Source organism: Mandrillus leucophaeus, unplaced genomic scaffold (genome assembly GCF_000951045.1).
Source record: "Mandrillus leucophaeus isolate KB7577 unplaced genomic scaffold, Mleu.le_1.0 Scaffold80, whole genome shotgun sequence".
In the NCBI taxonomy this organism is placed as follows: Eukaryota; Metazoa; Chordata; class Mammalia; order Primates; family Cercopithecidae; genus Mandrillus; species Mandrillus leucophaeus.
Genome location: NW_012108697.1, coordinates 126,366 through 151,597, shown reverse-complemented (window position 1 = coordinate 151,597; position 25,232 = coordinate 126,366). Strand labels below are relative to the sequence as shown.

General features: G+C 30.1%; 1 protein-coding gene across 1 annotated transcript in view; it reads left to right on the top strand.

The window, feature by feature from the left end:
- ATRNL1 (attractin-like 1) overlaps nucleotides 1–25,232 on the top strand; it is a gene marked incomplete at its 3' end in the record, with an annotated part of 405,371 nt that overhangs the window by 329,476 nt on the left and 50,663 nt on the right. The window contains exons 21-23 of the mRNA XM_011967565.1: nucleotides 1,830–1,924; nucleotides 7,063–7,141; nucleotides 9,090–9,247. Coding sequence (XP_011822955.1) covers nucleotides 1,830–1,924; nucleotides 7,063–7,141; nucleotides 9,090–9,247 — 332 coding nt within the window. The remainder of the gene's footprint in view (nucleotides 1–1,829; nucleotides 1,925–7,062; nucleotides 7,142–9,089; nucleotides 9,248–25,232) is intronic.

Here is a 25,232-nt window from a genome sequence, read left to right as displayed (position 1 = left end):
TGGTTTCCAGCTGCATCCATGTCCCTACAAAGGACACAAACTCATCCTTTTTTATGGCTGCATAGTATTCCATGGTGTATATGTGCCACATTTTCTTAATCCAGTCTGTCACTGATGGACAGACAGTCAGGAATATCTTTAAAATTAAGCTCCTAGACAGGAATATCCTAGACAGGAATATCTTTAAAATTCCTTAAAAAAAGACAGGAATATCTTTAAAATTAAGCTCCTAATTATTCCCCCAAGTTCCATCGCAGTCAAACTATTCTCCGTTTAAGTTAATGGTGATTTTTGCTTGGTCTTAGGAAAAAAATTAAAAAAAAAAAACTTCGCCTTTCTTTCTTACAAAGGCTACGTTCTTTTATTTAGCTAATCCTGTTTGCTGTATCTTAAAAATGCATTCCCTGTATTTAACAATTTCCTGTGACCTTCACTGCTGTTACCCTGGCCTCCATTACTTCCTGCCTGTATTACTGGCACAGCCTTTATGAGAATCACAGTTAAGGCTTGCTCTTCATTTGAGGTTTTTGTACTTGTCCTCTGTGCCTGGAATTTTTTTTTCTGGTAAACTCCATATTCATTTACTATCTCAATTCTCTAAATGTTTCTTCTCAAAGCTGGAGGCATATTCCTACCTAACAGTATCTCCCTCCTCTTTACTAGTTTATTCTTCTCCAAAAGACTGATGTTCATTCAGTAGAGTATAAGTTGCAAGAGGACAGAAATTTTTATTTTTTTATTGTATCTGCAGTGCCTAGAACGCTGGCACATTGAATTTTCCTCTGCAATTTTTTGGCAGTCAGATGAAAATTGGAACTATGACCTATTGCATAATTCTCATTATCAGGTATAAGGACACCTATAAATTCTTAGACAAAATGTTGCCTTACACTGAATTATACAATAAATATATAGGGTGAATCTTATAAAGTATACAAGTAAGCATATGAATAATGCCTTAATAGTTTTAAAAATAAATTCATTTAATGTAATTCAATCTGTATATTCAGTATTAATACTTTTTAATGGTTAAGGGTATAATATGAAAGGTATGTATCCAAAAGATAGAAGTAATCTATATTTACTTAAAATAATTTGAAATAATTTTTATAAATGTAGCAGTTTAATGTTATTAGCAATACGTCGCCCTCATGTAATATGCATAGCCACTCATGTCCTATAACATTTAAATGTTTCACCTTGGTTTCAGCATTATGTGTGGACAAAATTAAGAATATCTTTTCCCAGAATTCCTTGTATCATTGTGAATAAATGTCATATCTGTAAAATGATGTTTATCAGAGAATCATTTAAAAATTACTAAAAGTAGAAGTGAACACAATTGAAAAACAAGTAAATACATTACAGTATATGATAAATATTATTTAGCTATCAAACTTCATGTTTTCAAAGAATTTTGAGTTTATGAAAGTTATGAAGTTTTATGAAAATGTCTATCTTTATGGCTACAGAATTCTAACTGGAATAAAATGTACCAAAATGTTAACTGTATTTCCCTCTAGTTATAAAATTATAGATAATTTTTATTTTATTCTCTTTTGTATAGTTTCCAGAATGTCTATAATGTTTGTTTTAACTTTATAATAGCATCAGAAATAATAAATATAATTCTTACTTCTTCCATAACTATGTTTTGCTTTTTGTTGATTGAGGACGAAGATTTGTATTTTGTTATACTTAAATATACCACTAGTATTTAACGATAATCATTTTTTAATATCAGTGTACAATATATTGTAACCTAAATTTTGCTTTTTAGACGGTTTTTAAAGTACATATCAGGATTGTACTTTTTTTCCTCCCTACAGACAGCCTTTTGATTGATTATCAGTTTACCTTCAGCTTATTACAGGAAGATGATCGCCACCATACTGCCATAAACTTTATAGCAAACCCAGAACAGGTGAGGACAGATTGTTATCTTTTAAAGTATGATTAGCCTAGTGTCAATGGATACAACTTTTTTTTTTCATATTTCATTGTGATTTTACCTCTTCTCAGAATTATCACATTGTAGGGACTTTGTAGAAACTACTAATCCTGTTAATTTTTTCTGTCTTCGTGATTCAATAATTTGTGATTTTGATATTTCAGATTTTGCAAATAGCCCTATATTTTAAATTATATATAATTTCTCCCTTTATATATTCTTGTAACAAAATTTATGCCTATAATTATGCAAACACAGACTATTCTTATTTAAAAATAAATCTCAGTCAGGTGCGGTGGCTCACGCCTGTAATCCCAGCACTTTGGGAGGCTGAGGTGGGCGGATCATGGGGCCCAGAGATCGAGACCATCCTGGCCAATGTAGTGAATCCCCGTCTCTACTAAAAATACAAAAATTAGGTGGGCATGATGGCGTGCGCCTGTAGTCGTAGCTACTCAGGAGGCTGAGGCAGGAGATTTGTTTGAACCCAGGAGGCGGAGGTTGCAGTGAGCTGAGATCATACCACTGCACTCCAGCCTGACGACAGAGTGAGACTCCATCTCAATAAATAAATAAATAAATAAATAAATAAATAAAACTAATGAATTCAAAGCATACTATATTAAATATATTTTCCTTTCCTTTATACCATTCCATAGTAATAGGTTTTCATTGTCCTTTTTTTAAGTCAGTAGTTGTCTGAGTTATATGAATGATGGCTTCTTTAATGAAATGACATCATTGATATCATTGTATAAGCTTTTGAAATTTAAATATATGAAAGATTAATTGTGAATTTTAATTTCAATCCATCAATTCAGGTAAAGACTCCTAGGTTGTCTTGAAATAACACACATATTTTGCTATCCATCTGAGACTTTATTAAGTTGAAAATCCTGAGAATGGAAATATCAAACATAGGGTTTATTTGGGTTGAATTTTAGTTCTTTTAAAACTAACATTCATACATTTGAAATGAAGTTATGTTAAATATATATATAATTATTTTTATAAATTAATCCATATTGTTAAATCCATATCATATATTTAATGTTTTTTCAAGTAGGTGGAACCTCTAAATATATTATTACCTTGACATTTTCCAGCTTCTTTCCTTTTAGTGTAGTTCATTGGACTTGCTGACAACTAATATAATTTCTTAAATTTTTCTTTTCCAGTAAAATAGCATTCTGCCTCCCCCATCACCAAAAAAAAAGAACAGTTTATTTTACATTTTATGTTACTCTTTATTCCCTAGAGTTTAAGAATGACTATATTCTTGGGAAATACATTTAAAGTTTTGACTTTTAAATAAGAATTTAAAACATATTTTGTTTCAGATAAAGCCGTCCTTCACTGATTATCTGTTTATATATAGATACATTAATAATCTCAGAAACTACATTTATCAATGTGATAAAGTTCTTATACTTGCATTATAATTGCCATTGACTTTTTATTATAGTAAAATAGCCATAAAATAAAATTTATTTTAATAATTTCAGGTATATAATTCAATGGCATTAAGTATATTTATAGTGTGGTGCAATCATCACCATCATCCACATTTTCATTATCCCTAACAGAAACTCTGTGTTTATTAAGCAATAATGCCTCATTCCACACTTCTTTGCAGCCCCTGGTATCTTTATTCTACTCTCTGCCTTTATGAATTGACTCACACTATGCACTTCATATAAGTGTAATCATTTGTCCTTTTGTATCTGGCTTATTTCACTTAGCATAGTGTTTCCAAGGTTCATCCATGTTACAGCAGGTGTCAGAGGTCATTCTTTACCTTTGGCTTCTTGATTATTTAATAGTAATTCCAAACCTGTGAGGTTCTTTGAAGATCTACGAAATTTAATGTAAGAGGTATGTCTGACTCACAATTTGAGAGTGAATAATATTCCTCCACAGTACTGTCCATAGTGTCATACACTTATGTCCAGATTAGCCACAATTCTAGTTTGCTCCTCTTTTTCTCCTTCAATTTCTCCTTCAATTTCTAGCAATCCCAAGTGCTTTCCAATGTCCCAGCTTTGTTTTACTTTCTACTATCTTGTCCACTTGAAGTCAAGAAACCAGAAAAGTGTTCTGTGAAGCTTAAGGATGCAAAACTGTCATGAGAGGCATCACTAAGAATGCTTATAGTGTCGTTTTGTGTAACCCTCTTTAATTAAAGATATATTCACATGGGAATAATCTCTGAAATTATTATGTATTATTGGGCAAGGCTTATTCTATAAGAAAATAACAATAAAAAGTAGATACCTTAACTACTTATACATTTCCTACATTTTGAAAAATAGATTTAATTTTAACTCACTATCCATCACTTCTAGCCAGTGCTTTCATGTGAACAATTTCTGAACAGGTTTCTGTATAACAGTATTTGCCAAACTTATCCATATCTAACAAACAATGTTCTAAATCACTGATTTTATCACTTACTGGAATAACTCCAGTGTCACTCACAGCTTTTTAAACCCTAAATGCTTTTTATATGGCTTTAGTTATGGTACCATATAATTCAGCATTACCTAAACTTGGAATTGATAGAGAATGAACTAGAAGTTTAAAAAGAGTTTTATAGTTTTTTTATATCAATTGGAAATTTTGTGTGACGTTTTAGCAACAACAGTTATGCTCATATTAATCTCATCCCGCATAAGGTACACATGATTAAGAAGAGGCAATTTCAAGACAAAATAAAGATTTAAGCCTCCTCAAGGATATACTGTTTTCACCATGCTTTACTTTCATTAAAAAGTGACTTTTTGGATCCATTTCATTCGTAGTAAAAAACAAATCCACTCCTCAGACCATGTCCTTTTTTTGAGTTCCCAATCCTCTGAGTGAAGATGAAGATGAAGAAAAAGAAGAAAAAGAATATACCCTGTAGTATACCTAATAATGACAGCAACACTGTAATTATAAGCACTATGGGCTGAAACCAAAGTTTTTTTCCAGAAATTACTTCATTTAATGCTCACATGAACTTCTTGAGGGAAGTAATTACATCCCCATTTTAGAGATTAGAAAAGTGATTTTTGGAAAGGAAAAGTAATTTCCCCCTAATCAATCAGTCTGTACGTTAAAGACCTACTATTTCAATCTAAGGTTATCTGACTCTTCACTAATTCTTTTCATTGCTTCATGAAAATGATTTACTGTATATGAAACCGTTGTTGGATTCAAGTATGGTTTGTTTATTATGATGACATAAATCAACATTTGCTACCAGATATCTGCCTTTAATATCCAGATTTTCCTTAGGAATACATTGTGTATATTTGGAAGTATATTTTGTATACCACAACTGAACAATATAATGTATTGAATAGTCCCTATCTGCATGCTGATATAAAAGCATTCTGCATTTATTGCTACAGTCAAAGAGTTACTCAGTTTTTTTTCTGGCCTTCCATTTAATTTATGCCAACTCTGTGTTCACTTATATCTTAAAAGAAATAGGAAGATCTCAATATATTTGACAGTTTTGTGGCATGTACTGCAGAAGGATTCTTAACAGCTTGTCAATAGAATTCAGTATTATTTGATAATCAATAGAAAATAAGAAGGAAGTTAACTTCCTTCTTATATTCATGGCCTTTTTGAATATCACTATGATGCCTAATGTAATAACCTTCTGATTTACTCTATGTATTTAAAATCGAAGGTTTTAGTTTTCTTTGACTACTTCAAATTCTCAAATGCTTTCTCCACAATATTACTGTGTACTACTCTAAAAAAATGCATGACAATCACTCAACCTTATTATAACAAATTTTATTTTACATGCTCTTTCAAGATGATCATTCTTCTTGAAATCTTATTTGCCTCCTGGAAACTGTGACAATATCATTTGATGGATATGGAACACTGTTAAGAGTTCTTCATAGAGACTAAGCTGTTCTTCCATGTAGGGAAATCATTAAGAGTAGATGTTATTTGGAGGTATAAGATTGGGGCTTATATGTCTGTCAAATGGAATGGCCATCACACATCATCCAGCAGCCTTTGCTTTTTATGATGTTCCTTATTTCTCCTGCTATTCATCAGGGAAAGGCCATTTCCTTGTCAGTTTCCCCCTAAGACTGTTATATCAGAAAAGGGGAATTTAGTTGCTTCCATATTTACTTTCTCCTAGGAGCCACTCAGAAAATTGGTAATATATTTTCTATTAGCTTAACTGCTTTATCATATTTAGAAAAATGGTAAAACTAAGGAATTAATATATTCTCTATCTCTCTTACTGCATTTCACTAGCTAGATCTTAGCAGTATAGATTTTTCTACAAGTCTTTGTAGAGAATATTTAAAATAAGCATAATACACTCAGTATCTGAAGCTAAACTTACCCATTGTGACCGTCATTCTTTGCCTTTCCACAGGAACAAATAGTTGTAAATATACAACTATTGAAACTATTTGAAAATCACAAATAACATTTAAAGAAATCTCTTAGGCATATTTCCCTGAAATTAAATGGAAAGAGTCTGTACTCCATTAATGAATGACAAGAAGTGGGTTGACTGACATAAAATTAAATACTCAATGTTTCTGTTGTATAACTGTGTAAACAATATGATCTGCTGGTTTTTTTTTTTTTTTTGGAATAGGTTCATCATTTTTACCTGGAAGTTTTAGTTTATGTAGTTTTTCCCACTTGAAAATATGGGTGTAATAATAAAAATATACACCTAAGAAGAAGTCTTTCCACAAAATAATCTTACATTGTTATAAAATTGCTTGGGACTAATCCAAACCTGTATCATTTAAACCTTGCAAAAAGAATCAAAATACAAATATCAAATTTAAACTAAGCTTAGTCTACAACTAATTAAAGAAGATCCAAATAAAAATATTAAATTATAGGAGCCTCTGGCTTACATACAAAAGACCAAATTACAATAGAGAAGATAAATGTGGAACTTGATATCTACCTTTGAATTTATTACACATTTTCTTCATTAAAATGTATAAATGACATCTACATATATTCAGTTGAATATTTGCAAAATGTATAGAGTTTAAGGAATAAAGCAGCCGTAATTAAATCAGAGTGTAATTTTTATTTTTTAACGTTAATATTTTCTTTTCTGGTAGTCGAACAAAAATCTGGATATATCAATTAATGCATCAAACAACTTTAATCTCAACATTACGTGGTCTGTCGGTTCAACAGGTAAAAAAATGTTGATGTCATATCTCTTTTACATGTGTTCCTATCTGGAAGTTGTTCTAACATGATCTACTGTTAATTAAATAAATGAAATTTAAAAAATATTATATGCCGTAATTATTTTGCTGTTACTGATAAAAATAATAAGTAGAAAAATGAATAGAGCTTCATTATTTTGTTAACTTTCTCCTTTATTCAATTAAAATTAGATTGGTAACAAATACTAGACACTAAATTAAATTTTTAAATGGCAGTGTTATAAAATGTGATTTTAATTTAGATAAATTGTTTCTTTAATGACTAAAGAGACTGAAATTTCAATTGTTTGATTTGCTACTGAAGCTATAAATTTTAATTATTAACCTTAATATTTATATAAAACAATGAAATTCTTCTGTACATACTGATTAAAGTAAACATCTATTATTGTCAAGCTTAGAAAATATAATCCCTCTTGTCAGCTTCAGTGCTCAGAGGAGTTAAAAAACTGATACATAATATGTGTTTCATAATAAGGCTAGTAAATTTAAATTACTGGCTTAAAAAGTATATCTGAGAAGCTGTTCAAATTTTTATGTTGAATTATGAAATGTATTCTTACCTTAATTTTATTTTTACTTTTATTCTAAAAATTTTATTGGCATCTATTTTCTGTATCAAAGGTATACTGTTGCATAGATGTGCTGGAAATTGTTTCCTTTTTATAGAGAATTTAGAGATTCTTAGAAATTTATATTTGACTTCTGAAAATTAAGTCATTATGCTATTTTAATATGTAGAATATTATATTTGAATATGTAGAATATTAATTCAAGAATTAAGAGATCTTTTGCAATTCCAGAATTTATATATTACATTCAAAAAATGAAAATTCAGGCAAATAGGCATTTTGTTACTATTAGTGCCAAACATATAGTAAAATGTTGGCACTATAGGTTTCATTCAGGAAAAAATTCATAATAACCTGTCCTGTTAATTTGAAAGTTATTTCTGACCAGTAAAAAACTATAAGGGTTTAAAAATGTGTCTACAAAAATGTCTATAATACATTTCTAATCACTTTAGAACAATAATTTTAGTATGCAAGAAATCACATGTTCTTTCAGATTCCCAGTCCAAATCTCAGAAATTTTTATTTATCAGATTTGGAGATGAAGTCACGGAATCTGCATTTTATAAAAGCACACAAGGTGATTATGTAATAAGTGGTTAGTTAATTCAATTACGCAGTATACTAATTCTACTTATTTTTACTATTCATTAAGGTGAAAGTTTGCTAAGATTGTTGGAAATGCTTTGTTCTATTTTACTAACTTCAGTAAATATTTACTGAGCACTCAATATGTGTTTAACTAATTGAGCATTTAGCTCATGTTTTAAATTATGGCCTCCACCCAATTTATTTAAAGCAGTGATGGTTCAATTTGTGGTAAGACAAATAAATTGATTTTTTCCCCATTTTTAAATTGGATTGAGACACATGAAAATATGGTCTGATTTCTTTTGAAATGCTCTGTAGCATTGTAAACAGAATGAGCTCAGCTTCTAGAGCCACATATACCTGAGTTCCAAAGAGGAGTTTACTGCTTAGTAGCTATAAACTTGGGGCAAGTGCTTTAATCTTTCTGAGGCTCAGGTTGAAATCTGAAAAATGGAGGTGATGATACTTCTGGGATATTATTGGTTTTAAAAAAGAATATAAAGTCTCTAAGCCAGTGCCTAGTACATTGCACTTAATCAGTGGTAGCATTTTTAAAAATAATTTTTCTACTAAATTTATTTCCATTATATTTATGGCAAACCTATTTTCTTTAATTCAAAATTATAAGCCTGAGTATATTTTGATAATTGTATTTTTATAAGAGCAATTATAAAAACTAAGTATAATATGCATTTTTAAATTCATAAAGATATTTCCTAATATTAATTATTTAAATTATTTACATTTTAGCTGGAACAATATCTGGGGAAGAGACTCCTATAGTTTCCAAGAATAATATAAAGGAATACAGAGATAGTTTTTCCTATGAAAAATTTAACTTTAGAAGCAATCCTAACATTACATTCTATGTGTACGTCAGCAACTTTTCCTGGCCTATTAAAATACAGGTAAGTGTTAAGAGTATTTACTTCTACTGACCATTATATCATTAAGAAAAGAATGATGATTTTGTCCAAAGTGATGATATATATATATTTCTTGACTAATACAAAAACATGTATTGACCTTTGATGAATAAAGGTCTGTGAATGTCTGTGATGATGAATTTCTCCGTAAAAACCCTCATGGAACCAACAAACTCTATACTTAAAATTTTCAATGATTATTATATACTAAGCTGTGCATCCAACTGAAATATTTTGATTTTGTGATTAATTCTATACTTTGAGGGTTAAATAAATACTGTTCTCATATAACGCCACTTGAAATTATTTTCTGTGTTTGAGTAATCTTCTTTTTACTTTAGCATATTCTGAAAATAATCTGATCTTTCATTAAAGATTTTGAGTTAGCAGTATTTAAGTTACCTCTTTAAGTAATTACCTCTCATCTTTAATTTCCTAATCTATACTATATATGTGTTTTACTTTTCATTTTTGTTATGGTTAGAGGTAGGCTACTAAAGACTTCAGATTTACTGCTAGGAAAGAATTGGAATATTCTTTCTATCTTGTAGTCAAGGTTTGTGTTCTTAATTTATGTTTTCATGAAAGAAAACCTATCTATTGGGATGTTGGGATTTGTTCATTCCTTTACAACTGATTGATTAGATTGAATTTACATTAGTTATTTGAATAGCTTATATATATCAATCCTTGTTCATGGCTTTTATGTTTTAAAAATCTTCTAAAGATTTTCAGATCATCCCTTCCCTATATATTAGTAAATTACAGCATATGCTCTGTAACTAGAAATGTTTGCAGGTTTTATTTATATCAATTTCTATGTGATTCGTGGAAAGAATGAGTGATTTTAAAAATAATATGTTTACTGGAAAAATTTTTTCTTTTTATTTTTAAGGTTGATGTAACACTTAAATTATGGTAATTATTCAACTGTTCAAGAAATATGAGTATAAATTACTATTCAGTACATGTTTGAGAATTAATTTGAGAAATTTACTTCTTCATTGTATAGTGATTTAGAAGATGATACAGTCAGAAAAATGCCATAAATATTTGTTTTTAAAATTTTAACGTTGAGGATGTATAATTTTATTTCCTAAAATTCATAGAGAAATATTTATCAAATTTCACTTCATTTATTCAGTTATGATTGAAATGGAAAAGGGTTCATCTATAGAACTTACTAATTAGTTATTAAAATTGACATGATTATATTTTAAATTGCTTCCTGTCCTTTATTTCTTGTTTATATAATTTTGAAAAAATCATTACATAGTTATTTGAGAATGTTCTTGAATACTTAATGGCTAGGAATTAACTTTCTACATTGGGTTTTTTTGAGAACTTACTCTTCTGAAGCGAAATCAAAATTTGTGTAACGAGGTTGAAATACTCCACTCTCTCAAAATAATACAGTGTGGAAAATAATTGAGATGGACAAGATACATGGTCCTAATTTCTCCTCTTTATTAAACTCATTATATTATGCCTAAGGAATATGTTACATTAAAGCATAGAAGTATTAATATATGTGTTTATTTATAAGACTATAATAAACTTTAAATTACAATCTTAAACAAAACACAGTAAAATTATTTTAATTATGATTTTAAATACTGGCAGCCATCATTGTACTCCCTTTCAGTAAGTTCATAAGTTTTTTGGATTCCACCTATAAGTGATATCATGCAATATTTGTCTTTTTGTGACTGACTTGTTTATTTAGCATAATGTCCTTCAGTTTCTTCTATGTTGTCACTAATAGCAAGATTTTCTACTTTTTAAAGGCTGAATTCCATTGTTATGTGTGTGTATGTATGCTTATAAATATATACATATTATGTATATATTATGTATATGAAACATATAGATATAAATCACAATTTCTTTATGCTTTCATCTGTCTATCTATGGACACAGCTTGTTTCTATATCTTGGCTATTGGAAATAATGTTGCAAAGAATGTGAGAGTTCAGCTATATCTCTGACATACTGATTTCATTTACTTTGAACATATCCCCAGTAGTGGGATTGCTGGATCATTGGTAGTTTTCTTTTTAATTTTTTGGGGAATCTTCATACAGCTTTACATAATGGCTATACCAATTTACATTCCATCAATTGTGTGTAATAATTTCCCTTGCTCCACATCCATTCTAACACTTGTTAGCTTTTGTATTTTTGATAATGGCCATCATAACAGCTGTGAGGTGATATGTCATTGTGGTTTTGATTTGCATTTCTTTGATGATTAGCAATGCTGAGCACCATTTCGTATGCCTATTGGTCATTTGTATGTCTTCTTTGGAGAAAGTGCAATCAGGTCCTTTGCCCATTTTTTACATTAGGTTTTTGTTTTCTTGCTGTTGAGTTCCATGAGTTTCTTCCATATTTTGGATGTTAACTTCTTATTGAATAGATCATTTGCAAATATTTTTTTTTCTATTCTGTAGGTTGCCTTTTCAGTTTGTTGTTTCTTTTGCTGTGCAAGGAAGCTTTTTTTAGTTTGATGCAGTCCCACTTGTTTATTTTTGCTTTTGTTGCCTCCACTTTTGGTATTATATCCAAAAAAAATGATTGATAAGGCCAATGTCAAGGAGTTTAGTCCCTTTATTCTGTTTAGGATTTTTATAATTACAGGTCTTTTATTTACATCTTTAATCCATTTTGAGTTGATTTTTGTATATGGTATAAAGTAAGAATCCAATTTCATCTTCTGCATATGGATATCCCAGTGTTACCAATACCATTTATTGAAGAGACTGTGTTTCCCTCACTGTTTATTCCTGACACTGAGTCAAAGATCAGTTGACCCTGTCTATAGGTTTATTTCTAGGCTCTCTATTCTGTTCCACTGGTATTAGTGTATTTTTATGCCAGCAACTTCCTGTTTTGATTACTATAGATTCATTATATAGTTTGAAATCAGTACGTATGATGCCTCCAGCTTTGTTCTTCTTTCATAAAATTTCTTAGACAATTTGCAGTCTTTTGTGGTTCTTTTTGAATTTTAGAATTTGTTCTATTTCTGTGAAAAATGTCATTGGAATTTTGGTAGCAATTGTATTGACTCTGTAGAACACTTTGGGTATTGTGGCCATTTAAACAATGTTAATTCTTCCAATCAATGAACATAGGATATTTTTCCATTTATTTTTGATGTTTTCAATTTCTTTCATAAAATTACTTTATAATTTTCAGTGTACAGGCCTTTCATTTCCTTGGTTAAACTTATTCTTAAGTATTTTATTCTTTTTGTTGCTCTTGTAAATATGATTGTTTACTTAACTTCTGATTTGGAGAGTTCATTGTTAATGTACAGAATTGCAACAGATTTTTGCATGTTGATTTTGTATCCTGCAACTTGACTGAGTTTTTTATTTTTTTAACAGTTTATTGATGGAGTGTCTAGGGTTTCTTGTATATAAGAACATGTCTCTGCAAACAGAGACAGGTTTTCTTCTTCTTTTCCAATTTGGATGCCTTTTATTTTTCCTTGTCTAATTGCTTTGTCTAGGACTACTAGTCCTATGTTGAATAGAAGTAGTGAAACTGGGCATTCTTTTTTCTTTCCTAAAATTAGAGGAAAAACCTTCTGCATCTTGCCATTGTGTAGGATGTTAGCTATTGGCTTGGTGTGTATGTTCTTTATTGTGTTGATGTACATTCCACTTAAACCTAATTTGTTGGAAGTTTTTATCATGAAACAGTGTTAAACTTTGTCAAATGCTTTTTCAGCATCTATTGAGATGATCATATAATTTTTGTCCTTCATTCTGTTAATGTGGTGTATCACATTTTGATTCACATATGTTGAGCCATCCATGCACTCCTGGGATAAATCCCACTAGATCATGTTTTATGATACTTACAATGTACTGTTGAATCAAAAGTGGTTGGCTAGCATTTTGTTGAGGATATTTGCATTTATGTTCATCAAGGACATTTGCCTGTAATTTTTCTTTTTTTTCCATCTTCCCTGTGGTAAGCTGTGGTACAATAGTATTCATTTTTATTTATTTGTTTGTTTTCCCTCTTACTGTTACTATTTTATTTATTTTTTAAAGAACAGGATACAGCATTATTAACTATAGTCACCGTGTTCTACAATAGAAATTTTCAATTTAATCCACCTATTTAACTAAAATTTTGTGTCCTTTTACCAACATCTCTGAAATGCCATTGATTTTCTTTTCTTGTAGTCTCCTTGTCTGACTTGGGTGTCAGGGAAATGTTGGTCTTACAGCATAAGTTTGGAAGTGTTCGCTCCACTTCATCTTTTCAGAAGAGTTTGAGATGACTTGGTGTTAATGCTTTAAATGTTTGTTAGAATTCACCAGTGAAGCTATCTATTTCTGGGCTTTTCTTTGTTGGAAAGCTTTTTATAACTGATTCAATCATCTTAGTTATTTTTGGTGTGATCAAGTTTTCTGTTTTTACATGATTCAGTCTTGGCAAGTTGTAGTTTTCTAGGAATTTATTCATTTTTTTCTAAGTTATATAATTTTTTGGCATACAATTCCCTACAGTCATTTCTTATGACCTTTTGGTATCTATGGTGTCAGTTGTAATGTGTCCTTATATATTTATAATTTGTTTAAGTCATGTGTCTTTTTTCTTCGTTAGTCCTGTGCAAGGTTTGTCAATTTTTTAAATTGTTTTAAAAACCAACTGCGTGTTTACCTTTTCTATTGTTTTTCTATTCTGTATTTCATTTATTTCTGCCATGATCTTTATTATTTCCTTCCTTCTGCTAACTTTGGGCTTCATGGTTTAACAATTCTATTGCCATTTATTGTAAGATAGATCTAGTGGTCATGAACTTCTTCAGCCTTATCAGTTTTTATGTCTCCTTCATTTCTGAAGGGCAGTATTGCCAGGTAAGGTATTCTTGGTTGGCAGTACTTTTCTTTCAGCACTTTAAATATATCGTCTCACTCCTCACCTGTGAGGTTTCTGCTGAGAAATCTGTTGATATCCTTAGAAGTATTATCTTACATGCGATGGGTCACCTTTATCTTCTTCTGCAATTTTCTTTTTGAGTTTTTACTATCGGATTATGATGTGTCTTAGTGAAGTCCTTTTTAGATTTAATCTGTTTAGTGATGTTCAGCTTCATGGATCTAGTCATCTGTATTTCTCATCAGATTTGGGAAGTTTTGAGCCATTATTTTCAAGTTAATAGATGCCTCGAGTTTAGGGACTGTTGTGGGTGAAATAGAGCAGGTATGGAAGGGAGATATAGAGGTTTTTAAGAGTATCACCAGGGATCTTGGTGGTGTTAGGACTCTTCAGTATCTTGAGTCTGGTGGTGGATGCATACATTTTTAAAGCATCCACTAAGTAAAATCAAGTGCTATATAAACACAAAGTAATTATGGACAGTTTTCAGCACATTTTTTTTTTTTAACAAGAAAAAAGCGAAAACATTTTATTAGTTTCCCATGAATGTGGAGATCTTTCTTTTTTTTTTTGTCATGCTACTGGGTTTTTTTTTATTATTATTATACTTTTAGTTCTAGGGTACATGTGCATAACATGCAGGTTTGTTACATATGTATACTTGTGCCATGTTGGTGTGCTGCACCCATCAACTCGTCAGCACCCATCAACTCATCATTTACATCAGGTATAACTCCCAATGCAATCCCTCCCCCCTCCCCCCTCCCCGTGATAGGCCCCGGTATGTGATGTTCCCCTTCCCGAGTCCAAGTGATCTCATTGTTCAGTTCCCACCTATGAGTGAGAACATGCGGTGTTTGGTTTTCTGTTCTTGCGATAGTTTGCTGAGAATGGTGGTTTCCAGCTGCATCCATGTCCCTACAAAGGACACAAACTCACCGTTAAAGAACTGTTTATTTTGTAATTATTCAAAAAGGGCTATTTTAGAAATTCTTGATTGTATCCCCAATATTTATTTATTTGATTATTTTTTATTGGATTGGATATTTATTTGATTGTTATTCAATGTTGAGATTATTGCTGATTTTCTTTCTACTTTTTCTATCAATTACTGAGAATATTTTGAAAATTTCCAACTATTTTTGGTGATGTGTTTCTTTTTTGTAATATTGTCAGATTTTCTTCTTGTTTTTTGAAATTGTAGTAGTTTGTGCATATACATTTACAGAAAAGGTCCCTTTACTGACCCCTTTATTTTTATGAAATGTTCTTTTTTGCCTTTATTAAATCTATATACCAAACTACTTTCTACTCTCCAAATATCTGTCTTCTCTCATTGATTTCTTTTTGCTGGTTATTTTTACATTCTGTATTATTTTTCTTTCAAATGACCTTTATGGTCTTAACCTTGTTTTCAACTCTTGCTTAGCCTTTGTCTAATTGTGAATGTAACCTCCCTTATACCTAACTACTAGAAATTACTCTTTTCTTACAACTGGCATATTCTTCAGCTTATCACAGTTTATTTATATTTATTGTTTCCACTTATTTATCCCCTATTAGCCCTTAAACTCCTTTACAGAAGAAACTATATAACTTTTTGTATTTTTAGTACTTAGCTGAGGTAGCTAAAGGAATAGTTTTTAAATTAAGAGATGAGTAGTATATTTCTCTGGAGAAAGGAATGTACAGATAAAATATGCTTTCTTATACTCTTAAAAAAGTTTAACTTGCAATGTAGTTTATTAGTACAATAAGAGATTTCTCCCTTATATTTACAAAAGTCACATAGGTTTCTTATTTAATAATAACCCAAATTCTTTCTTTTACCAAAATGAAATTTTATAATAAGTTGTTTTGTTAGTTAATATTTTTTATAAGAAATAGAAATCGTGCATGACTAACAAACAGAAGGAAATGTATTCTTAGCATAAGGTGTTGCTAACAATATGAAAGGGAAGAATAAATCATCAAGTTTTCAGTAAGCAGAAAGCTTTCGTTCCAGCAGTTTTCACCTATGTCCATTAGTTAACATTCTTAACTGGGCATGCCTGCTGTATTGAATGAAATCTCGTGATTTCTCTAACCCATCCTATAAATATTCACTCAAGATCTAAAATCTTAAGTGAATAAATCCAACTGGCAAATTTAGGACACCTGTCTAACTTCCTCCTGACCCATAATGGTGCAAGAAAAAAAAAATTGTCCTGGAAAGTAGTTTTTAGGCTTCTATGCTAGAAGATATGGGACTTGGATTCACAACCCCAATAGGGAAAAAATCTGAAGAAATAATTCTTTGTTTGGTCAGGAGATATTTGGTGATCAAAAGTCAACAAATACTTGTTATCATGGATAACCTTGGTAGAAGCATATGTCTTATTTATCTAATAAATAAGAATATCTTTCTGAAATTAGTGTTTCCTTATTCTAGGGAAATAATGCACACTTGACTATAAAATAATGTAGTTGATATTAAAGAAAGAAGGCTTCAGTTATTGTGATTTTTAAAAATATGCAATTAATCTGCTGCAAAGTGAATTATATGTAACATTTTCATCAATGCCAGTTCTAATGTAGATATTCTTATCTTGCTTCCAGGTTACAATTGTTTGCCTTCTCATTGTCAGTAAGCAGTAGGTATTAAGAACACGGGTTCTAAGTCAGACTACTACCTCAATTTGAAATTCTTAAATTATAAGTGATACGATTGAGAGGAAGGTTTTTGTTTGTTTTTTAAGTCACAGTCTTTCCATTTCTTCCTTTGTCAAATGGGAGATGATAATATTGCCTACCTTTATTAGTTTCTCTTGCTGTGTAGCAAGTTATCACAAGCTTATTAGGTTAAAACAAGAACTATTTATTATTTTATAGTGTCTGTTGGTCAGGAATCTGGGCATGAATTAACTGCCCTGTGTTAAACCCTGTCCTCAGGGTTTCGCAAGGCTGAAATTATGGTCTGTTGAGGTACCGACTTGTCTGAGGCAGAAGGACTTCTTCCAAGGTCACTAGTTGTTGGCAGAGTTCAGTGCATTGAAGTTGTAGGTCTCAGGTTTTTCTAGTTACTGTTAGCCAGGGGCTCTTCTTAGCCCCTAGAAGATGGCCACTGTTCCCTGCCACATGGCCCTCTCTACAATATGACACTGTGCTTCTTTTAGACCAGTTATACAATCTCTTTTCCTTTAAATCTCTTTGTTCAGTCTGTTATAATGGAGACTGATAAAATTCAATAATCATAGGAGTGACCATTCTACCACCTTTGGCGTAGAATGTAACCTAATCAAGGGAGTGAATTTTCCATTGTATTCACAGATTCCACTTATACTTAAGGGAAAGGCTTTAACATATATTGAATTAAAATATTAGAAATGTGTATATGTTTATCTTTCGAATTAGGGTAAAAAATGGAAAGTTATTTAAAGTAATATGAAAATACAGTAAAGATATTGACTGAGATAATAGTATTATAGTTTTATCAAAATAGTTCTTTTTATATAAAATAAATTTTCTTACAATTTATATTATCAAATATGTTTTCACTCCTACTACCTACTTCCTGTCCTTTCTTCTGTAAACCCTTTAGATTTTAATTTTATTTTTATTAATTTATTACTTTATAAAACATTTTAGTGTGAATTACATGCCAATCAAGCAATTATTATGGTATAAAGACTGCATGTGGGTAAAGACAGTGATAGTAACTGTTTAATTAAAAGGCAAGTTTTATCTTCTCAGTCTAGTAGCATCATTGTTGCCAAAATTCACTGGTTCTATTTTTCTTTATAATTATACAGATGTTTGAGAAATAAATATCCTCGTTAAGGATTTTTATCATATTTTTGTTAATACTATACCAAGTTTTTGATAACTAATTAGAAGTTTTTTCTTTTACTGTTCCTAAATTATATGTGTTGTAAATATTTCTTCTAGTACCATAGTCTTTTATATCTGAATGGAATTCTAGAAATCAAGACATGTTTTAAAATGTCAAATGCATAATATACTTACTAGAGTAGGAAATTTTAAGTTGGCAGCTATTTGTACAGAATTAATCAGACATTAATTTAACCATTGAGATCTTCTACCATTTAAACATATTATTTGATTAATTTATGTACTTTGGAAAGCTGTTTTGATCTAATGTAAATCAAAAGTTTTCTTCATTGTCTTCAAACTTCAATAGAATGTTTATGTTTTAGGTTGCCAATCTCTTTAGCATTTAAATATCCTTAAGATCCTTTAGAAATTTTAATTGTAACTGTGAGACATATAGCAGTGTTATGTGATAAATGTTCCAATAATATAGTAATTAAACAGGGAAAAAACCTTTTTGTTTTGAAATGATGGGAATCATGCCATTGAGTTCATTTGCATGTTTGTAATATGAGATTTTATTTTAGTAGCACTTGTTCTTCATGATTTATAATGCCATGCAATTAAATCTTGACAATAAACAATAGAAAAAAATTACTACTATAGCGATTGTGCTAATAACTTCAAAAAAAGTGTATTGAACTTCAGTACTTGGTATTCTCCTACAATGGTGCTGTTCATCAACATTTATATAGCACAGTTTAAATTAAATTAAATTGACTCTAAATTACCTGTTTCTGAGCAAACTGGTTTTGACAATTCACTATTATGTCAATCTGCAAAGTGATGTCATAATGTAGATTAGATTTTTTTAATGAGAATGATGCTGGGAATTATTCTTCAATTTGCAATTCTAATTTCCGTTCTGTACTGGTTAATTTCCTTACTAATATTGGTTAAGTTATACAGAAGAAAATCGAAAAAGGAATGAATCCTAATGCTGATGTCTATAAAATTTTATCGCAAATAAATTAGCATTTTCAACATAGATGAGTCATTTGAACACACACACACGAAACAGAAAACTACTGGTGAAGTAGGTATTGAAGAGGATGTTTTAACTTATACATATGATTTGAAAAGTAAGGCTATCATAACTATGTGCTGATGAAGCTGCCCTTGTATATATTTATTTTTCAAATTGAGGACACTTAGAATAATTATATTGCTATCTGTGGTTCTTGTCTTTTAAATTGTTATATGCTTCAATAAGTTATCGTATATATTTTCAAATATACTTTTTTCTTTTCTAAAAAGGTTTCAATTCTTTTTGTCATTAAACCAACCAAGGTGACATAAATTCAAAAGGTAGTATTAGAAATTGTTAATTTTATCAGTTAAAGATATATTAACTATACTAATTAGAAATATAAATGTGGGCCGGGCGCGGTGGCTCAAGCCTGTAATCCCAGCACTTTGGGAGGCCGAGACGGGTGGATCACGAGGTCAGGAGATTGAGACCATCCTGGCGAACACGGTGAAACCCCGTCTCTACTAAAAAATACAAAAAACTAGCCAGGTGAAGTGGCGGGAGCCTGTAGTCCCAGCTACTTGGGAGGCTGAGGCAGGAGAATGGCGTAAACCTGGGAGGCGGAGCCTGCAGTGAGCTGAGATCCGGCCACTGCACTCCAGCCTGGGCGACAGAGCGAGACTCTGTCTCAAAAAAAAAGAAATATAAATGTGAATGATATAACAAATATGTAAGAAACACATACAGAGGAGAATGGAAGATTTTCTAATAGCTATAAAATAATACTGGCTATGATAGGTACAAGTGTTCAGAAAATTCACACAAGGAAGATGTATTACATTTACACTACATTAACAGAATTGAGTGGTGAAACCAGAGACCGTATTGCCCACAGAGCGGAAAACATTTACTGTCTGGTTCTTTACAGAAAAAGTTCGTTGACTCTTTATCCAAAATGCTCTTATCTAATGCCTTATCCAGAGCTATCTTTACAAGCAATAAAATTGCTTGAATTAGGTGAGATGGTATAAGTGTAACATCTGCTTTTCTGAGAAAATGTTGTATGACAAACATTTTCAACTTTTCCAGTGGTAAAATAAATTTGAGTAAAGAAGATTTTTATTTCTTTAAATTATTAATTTTTAAAAAGTCATTAATTATATTTTGAAATCTAATGAAACTCTTCTAAAAATTTTAGTGCAGTTTTGTTAAATATTCATAATAATCCCATAGATATTTTTAGATGGTTGCCCTCGTAATATAATATTCTTTTCTAAAATACCCTGGTTTTTATATAACATACTGTAAACAATTTTAGTTTTAATATAATAATCATTAATATTTTTAATACTATGAGAATTTTTTCAGATCATATACTTCCATAGTCTGTTACTAGAAATTTGGAGTTATTTTTGTTTTAAAAAACAACAAGATGATGAATACCTTTGTGTGCATTTTATTTTGGAAAATTATTTCTTTTGCACATATGTCCCCAAATTAAATTATTGGGTTAAAGTATATAAACAAATTTATGATTGGATATTATGCACTAGGCATTATTCAAAGTATTTTACATGATTTAGTGCTGTTATTCCTAACTTATAACATATTTTTATTATCTAAATTTTTATAAATGAACAAAATAACTTGTTCAATTTCATACAGTAGGCAATTGAATTGAGATATGAGACTGGTAAATTTGACACCAGATCCCATTCTACAACTATTAACTCACACTTGCTTTATTTTACTATAATTTTATTAGTATTAATATTAAGGCTAAACATTTTTCCATTTATAAAAAATTTACTGAGAAGAATTTATAAACAAACTTGTATTTATAATCTTATGTTGTATTTATATCTCAGGACAACTTCCTGAGGATATTTTATTTTAGCTCTAGACACTCTTCCATTTTAAACCCAAACTGGAAGTGTGTAAAAGTTAGTCATTTGAAAAAAATATAACTATACTTGATTTGTTTGCAATTGCAATTAAATATTACCTCTTGAGGTTTGTAAAGAACTTCTACTTCAGAAATTTAAAAAAAGAATGACTTAATTTTTGGCAAAGTTATTAAAGTATGAGTATTGTATTTTGGGTTTGATTTGTGAACTACTGCATATCTTTAAGAATTCATCAGTATCCATAATCTCAGAAAGCAGTATGTTTACAATAATGGATCAAATAAAATATTAATATAATTGTACTTCTACTTCTACTCTGACTCTTGTTTCATATTGTTATGTAATGTTACCAGAATCCCTAAATAAATATTGAATTAATACACAATAGAGGATTACAACAATTCTTTAAATATTGCCTTACAAATGAATATTCAGCACACAGTGGGTTCTATGTAGAAAGATGTAGGTTGAAATTTAGAATTTTAACTATGTCTTTATTTTTGTAATTGCTCTACAAGAGTTGCTCATTCAAATGGCAAAGTAAATGATTATATAAGATAATGTAAATTGTAGTAGTTTTGAAATTTCCATGTCTCTTAACTTTTATGTAATTTGATAAAAATGTTTCTTTTATTAATAGATTTATAATACTGAATCATATATTTCTCCTTATTTTACATTGATGATTGGATAAACAAATATAATAATTTTAATTAATTATGTAGCAATGAATTTCTTCATTAATAAGCATTTATTGAGTTATTCACTTTGCGTAGTCTAATAAATTATAGTAAAAATACATATAAAAAAATTAAAAAAGAATTAATAAAATTTGAATCTGTCCCAAGAATTAGAGCTTTATTTAAGAATCATACTTTGTTGCCTCATATAGGAAGCTCAGAGAACTGTAAAGTAGAATCCAAAATGTATACAAAAGCAGACTTTATTCCGTACTGAATATTGTTAGTAACTAAAATTTAGGCATAAAAGAAGTTAGCGGTGAAGGTCTTAGATGTTCTTTGTTTTAGCATATACCCAGATGTTGAGTAATTTGTTTACATATTCTTTACTTAGGTTCCCAGTTCTATACTAACTATAAGGTAAGAAAGAGTAACGGATAATCTGTTTGCTAATAAAAGAGCATATATTTTATTTGTTAAATAAATACAATGGTATATTTTAACATTTCTGGACAGTTTTTGCTTTTCCTAAAACATTTCAGTCCTATCAAATTATAAATGAAAATTGTTATTTATAATTATTAATTTACTAACTCGAGTGCTAATGGAAAAAAAACTCATTGCATGTTGATCTCCTATAAAAAGACATCTGCATCTTACAAGTCAGATATGAAATTAGTTCCATCATTTATTTCATATGCCTTCATAAACCAACAATAGTTTTTTAGATAGTGAAAGAAGTGACTAGAAACTTGTATTACATAAAGAACTGTTCTCTAACATTCATGCTGGAAAAAAATTGTTTAGAAAGACAGGGCATCTTGATTGAAGTTTTAAGCAAATTCAGTAAATTATAATGATATTGTTTCATAATCACTAGAGATATAACAAATACAGATTTTCATTGCTTATGTTTTATTTAATTCTTTCATTCCTTCAACTTTCAACATACATTTTATGGGTCATTTGTGCATATACAATTTTGGCTTATTGCCAAATATATTTAATATAATTTGATGTAACAAAAAATATAGAAATGAAGACATATACCACCTGAATATATGTACAGACCTAATTTATAAATTGTAACTCAGTTATTTCTTTAGATTTATCAGTTTTATCATACTTAATTTTCACAAAATCTAGATGGTAGAAGAAATTGTGTAAACTATTATATGTATATGTTGTTTTAATTATTTACACATTGTACTTTAAAATTTAATACAAATATGATTAACTAAATGTAAGTGTTATGATTCTGTTTTGCTTATGATTTTTAAAACATTTTGTATGCTAGGTCAATGTTTTTGATAGAGTCCAGATGAAATAAACGTATTGAAATATTCATTATTTTTGGCACACTCTAAGAAGGAATCATTCTCATATTTGCCCATGTTTTTAGAGTTTGACACGCTTTTAGGCTAATTGTTTGTGAGACTGTAAAGAAGGAGAGAGAGGGCCACCACTCAAGTGAAATATTCAGGTAGCATTTGTAAGAATTTGTAAGAATACAGTCGAATAATCCTACACTAGGTCTCTCAAAAGCAGAGTGCCTTATACTCCCTTTCTTGGGATAATGGTAATAATTTTGAACTGGCATTGAAGAGACTCTGTTTCTGATTATCTTTTTTTTTTTTTCACTAAATGTCAAATCTTAGATCTTTTTGATATCTTTTAAAATTCTAAATCTATATCTCCTTGATTTTAGGTTATGAAGTATTCTGCAAATTACTGAATGGTGTTCCTAAATATGTTTTTTCATTTTGTTTTATCGTACTTTGAATAATCCAATCTTCCAATTCACTCTCTGCTTACAGATTATGCTATTTTATATTTTAATCTTGAGATTTTATCTCAGGTCTTGTTTGTGCTCACTCTTTTACAATTTAAAAAAACCAAGAATCAGTGTATTCATATATATAAACTGCGGTGGCAGAATATTTAATTTATCTTAATAGGATAATGTATCAAGTTATAGTCTTCATACTTTTATTATATACAGTATACTTTTTAGGATGTATTTAAATAAGTCATACAATTTTTAAGAGTCGTCTTATTTTCCCAATGAGTGCTTCTTTAATACCACTTTCATTGATATTTGCCTTCGTTGAATTCCCATGGCATCTTAGCTTATATTTATTTTTATAGTATTTGAACATAAACTCTATGTTTAATATTTGAATATACAATACGTGAACTGCCTGTAGTTGCCTGCTGAGGAAGACTACAAATTTCTCTCAGTGTTAACCATATTTTATAGTTCAAAAATCTTTCAGTTTTTAGACTGTTCAAATAATATGTTTGTTTTAGTGCTTTAAATTTGCTCTATCTGTGCTAATTATGTGGGGGAGACTAAGAAGAAATATAAGGTATTTATTGACCTAAAGAATTTAAATTAGGTAAAAATCAGGAGCATGCAATAGGGAGAATATTAATCATGAAATTGAGAGAAGGAGTTGGCAAGAATCACTATGTGAGCAAAAATGAGTGTAAGCTATTAATGAGCCATCACTTGATCATGGTCTGTTTTTTGTGTGGTGTTGCTAATATTTAGTAGGTGTGCATTGATATTAATTAAGTGATATTGGTAACTTTTTTTTCCTGTACTGTCTATGTCAGATGTGGCATCTGTGTTATAATTTCTTTATAGAAAGAATTAAAAAGTGTTCCTTCATTTTTATTGTTTTATAAAAATATGTAGAACATTTAAACTACCTGGTCTTTGAAACCGTACTAGAATTTCCCTATGAAACCTCTGGTACTGGTATTTTTTGTAGAGTAATTTTTTTATAACTTCCTCTATTTCGTCTGTGGAATCTTTTCCATTTAAGCTATTGTTTTCTAAATTTATTTATTACTAATTGACAGATAAAATTGTATTTATCATGTAAACATGATATTTTGAAGTATATATACATTTTGGAATGGTTAAATCTAGCTAATTAAAATATGCATTACCTCACATAGTTGTCATTTTTGTGGTGCAAGTGTTTAACATCCACTCTCTCAACATTTTTTGAGAATACAGCATCTTATCATTGACTTTAGTCACCATGCTATACAATAAATCTGTTAAATTTATTCTTCCTATGTAACTTTAATTTTGTATCCTTTAACCAATGTCCCTCCAAACCCCCTTCTCAATCACTCAACCTCTCTATTTTTTTAAAGGCTTAGTTTATAAATTATTTTATTGTAAGCATTGCTACAATTATTTGAATCTTCTAGTGTTACACATTAGAAATGAAGATCTCTCTTTTTTTATTATACTTTAATTTCTGGGATACATGTGCAGAATGTGCAGATATGTTACATAGGTATACACGTGCCATGGTGGTTTGCTGCACCCATCAACCTGTTACCTACATTAGGTATTTGTCATAATGCTATCCCTACCGCAGCCCCCCACCCCCCAATAGTCCCTAGTGTGTGATCCCCACCCCCACCCGTGTCCATGTGTTCTCATTGTTCAACTCCCAATTATGAGTGAGAACATGCGGTGTTTGCTTTTTCTGTTCTTGTGTTACTTTGCTGAGAATTGAGAATGATGGTTTCCAGCTTCATCCATGTCCCTGCAAAGGACATGAACTCATCCTTTTTTATGGCTGCATAGTATTCCATGGTATATATGTGCCACA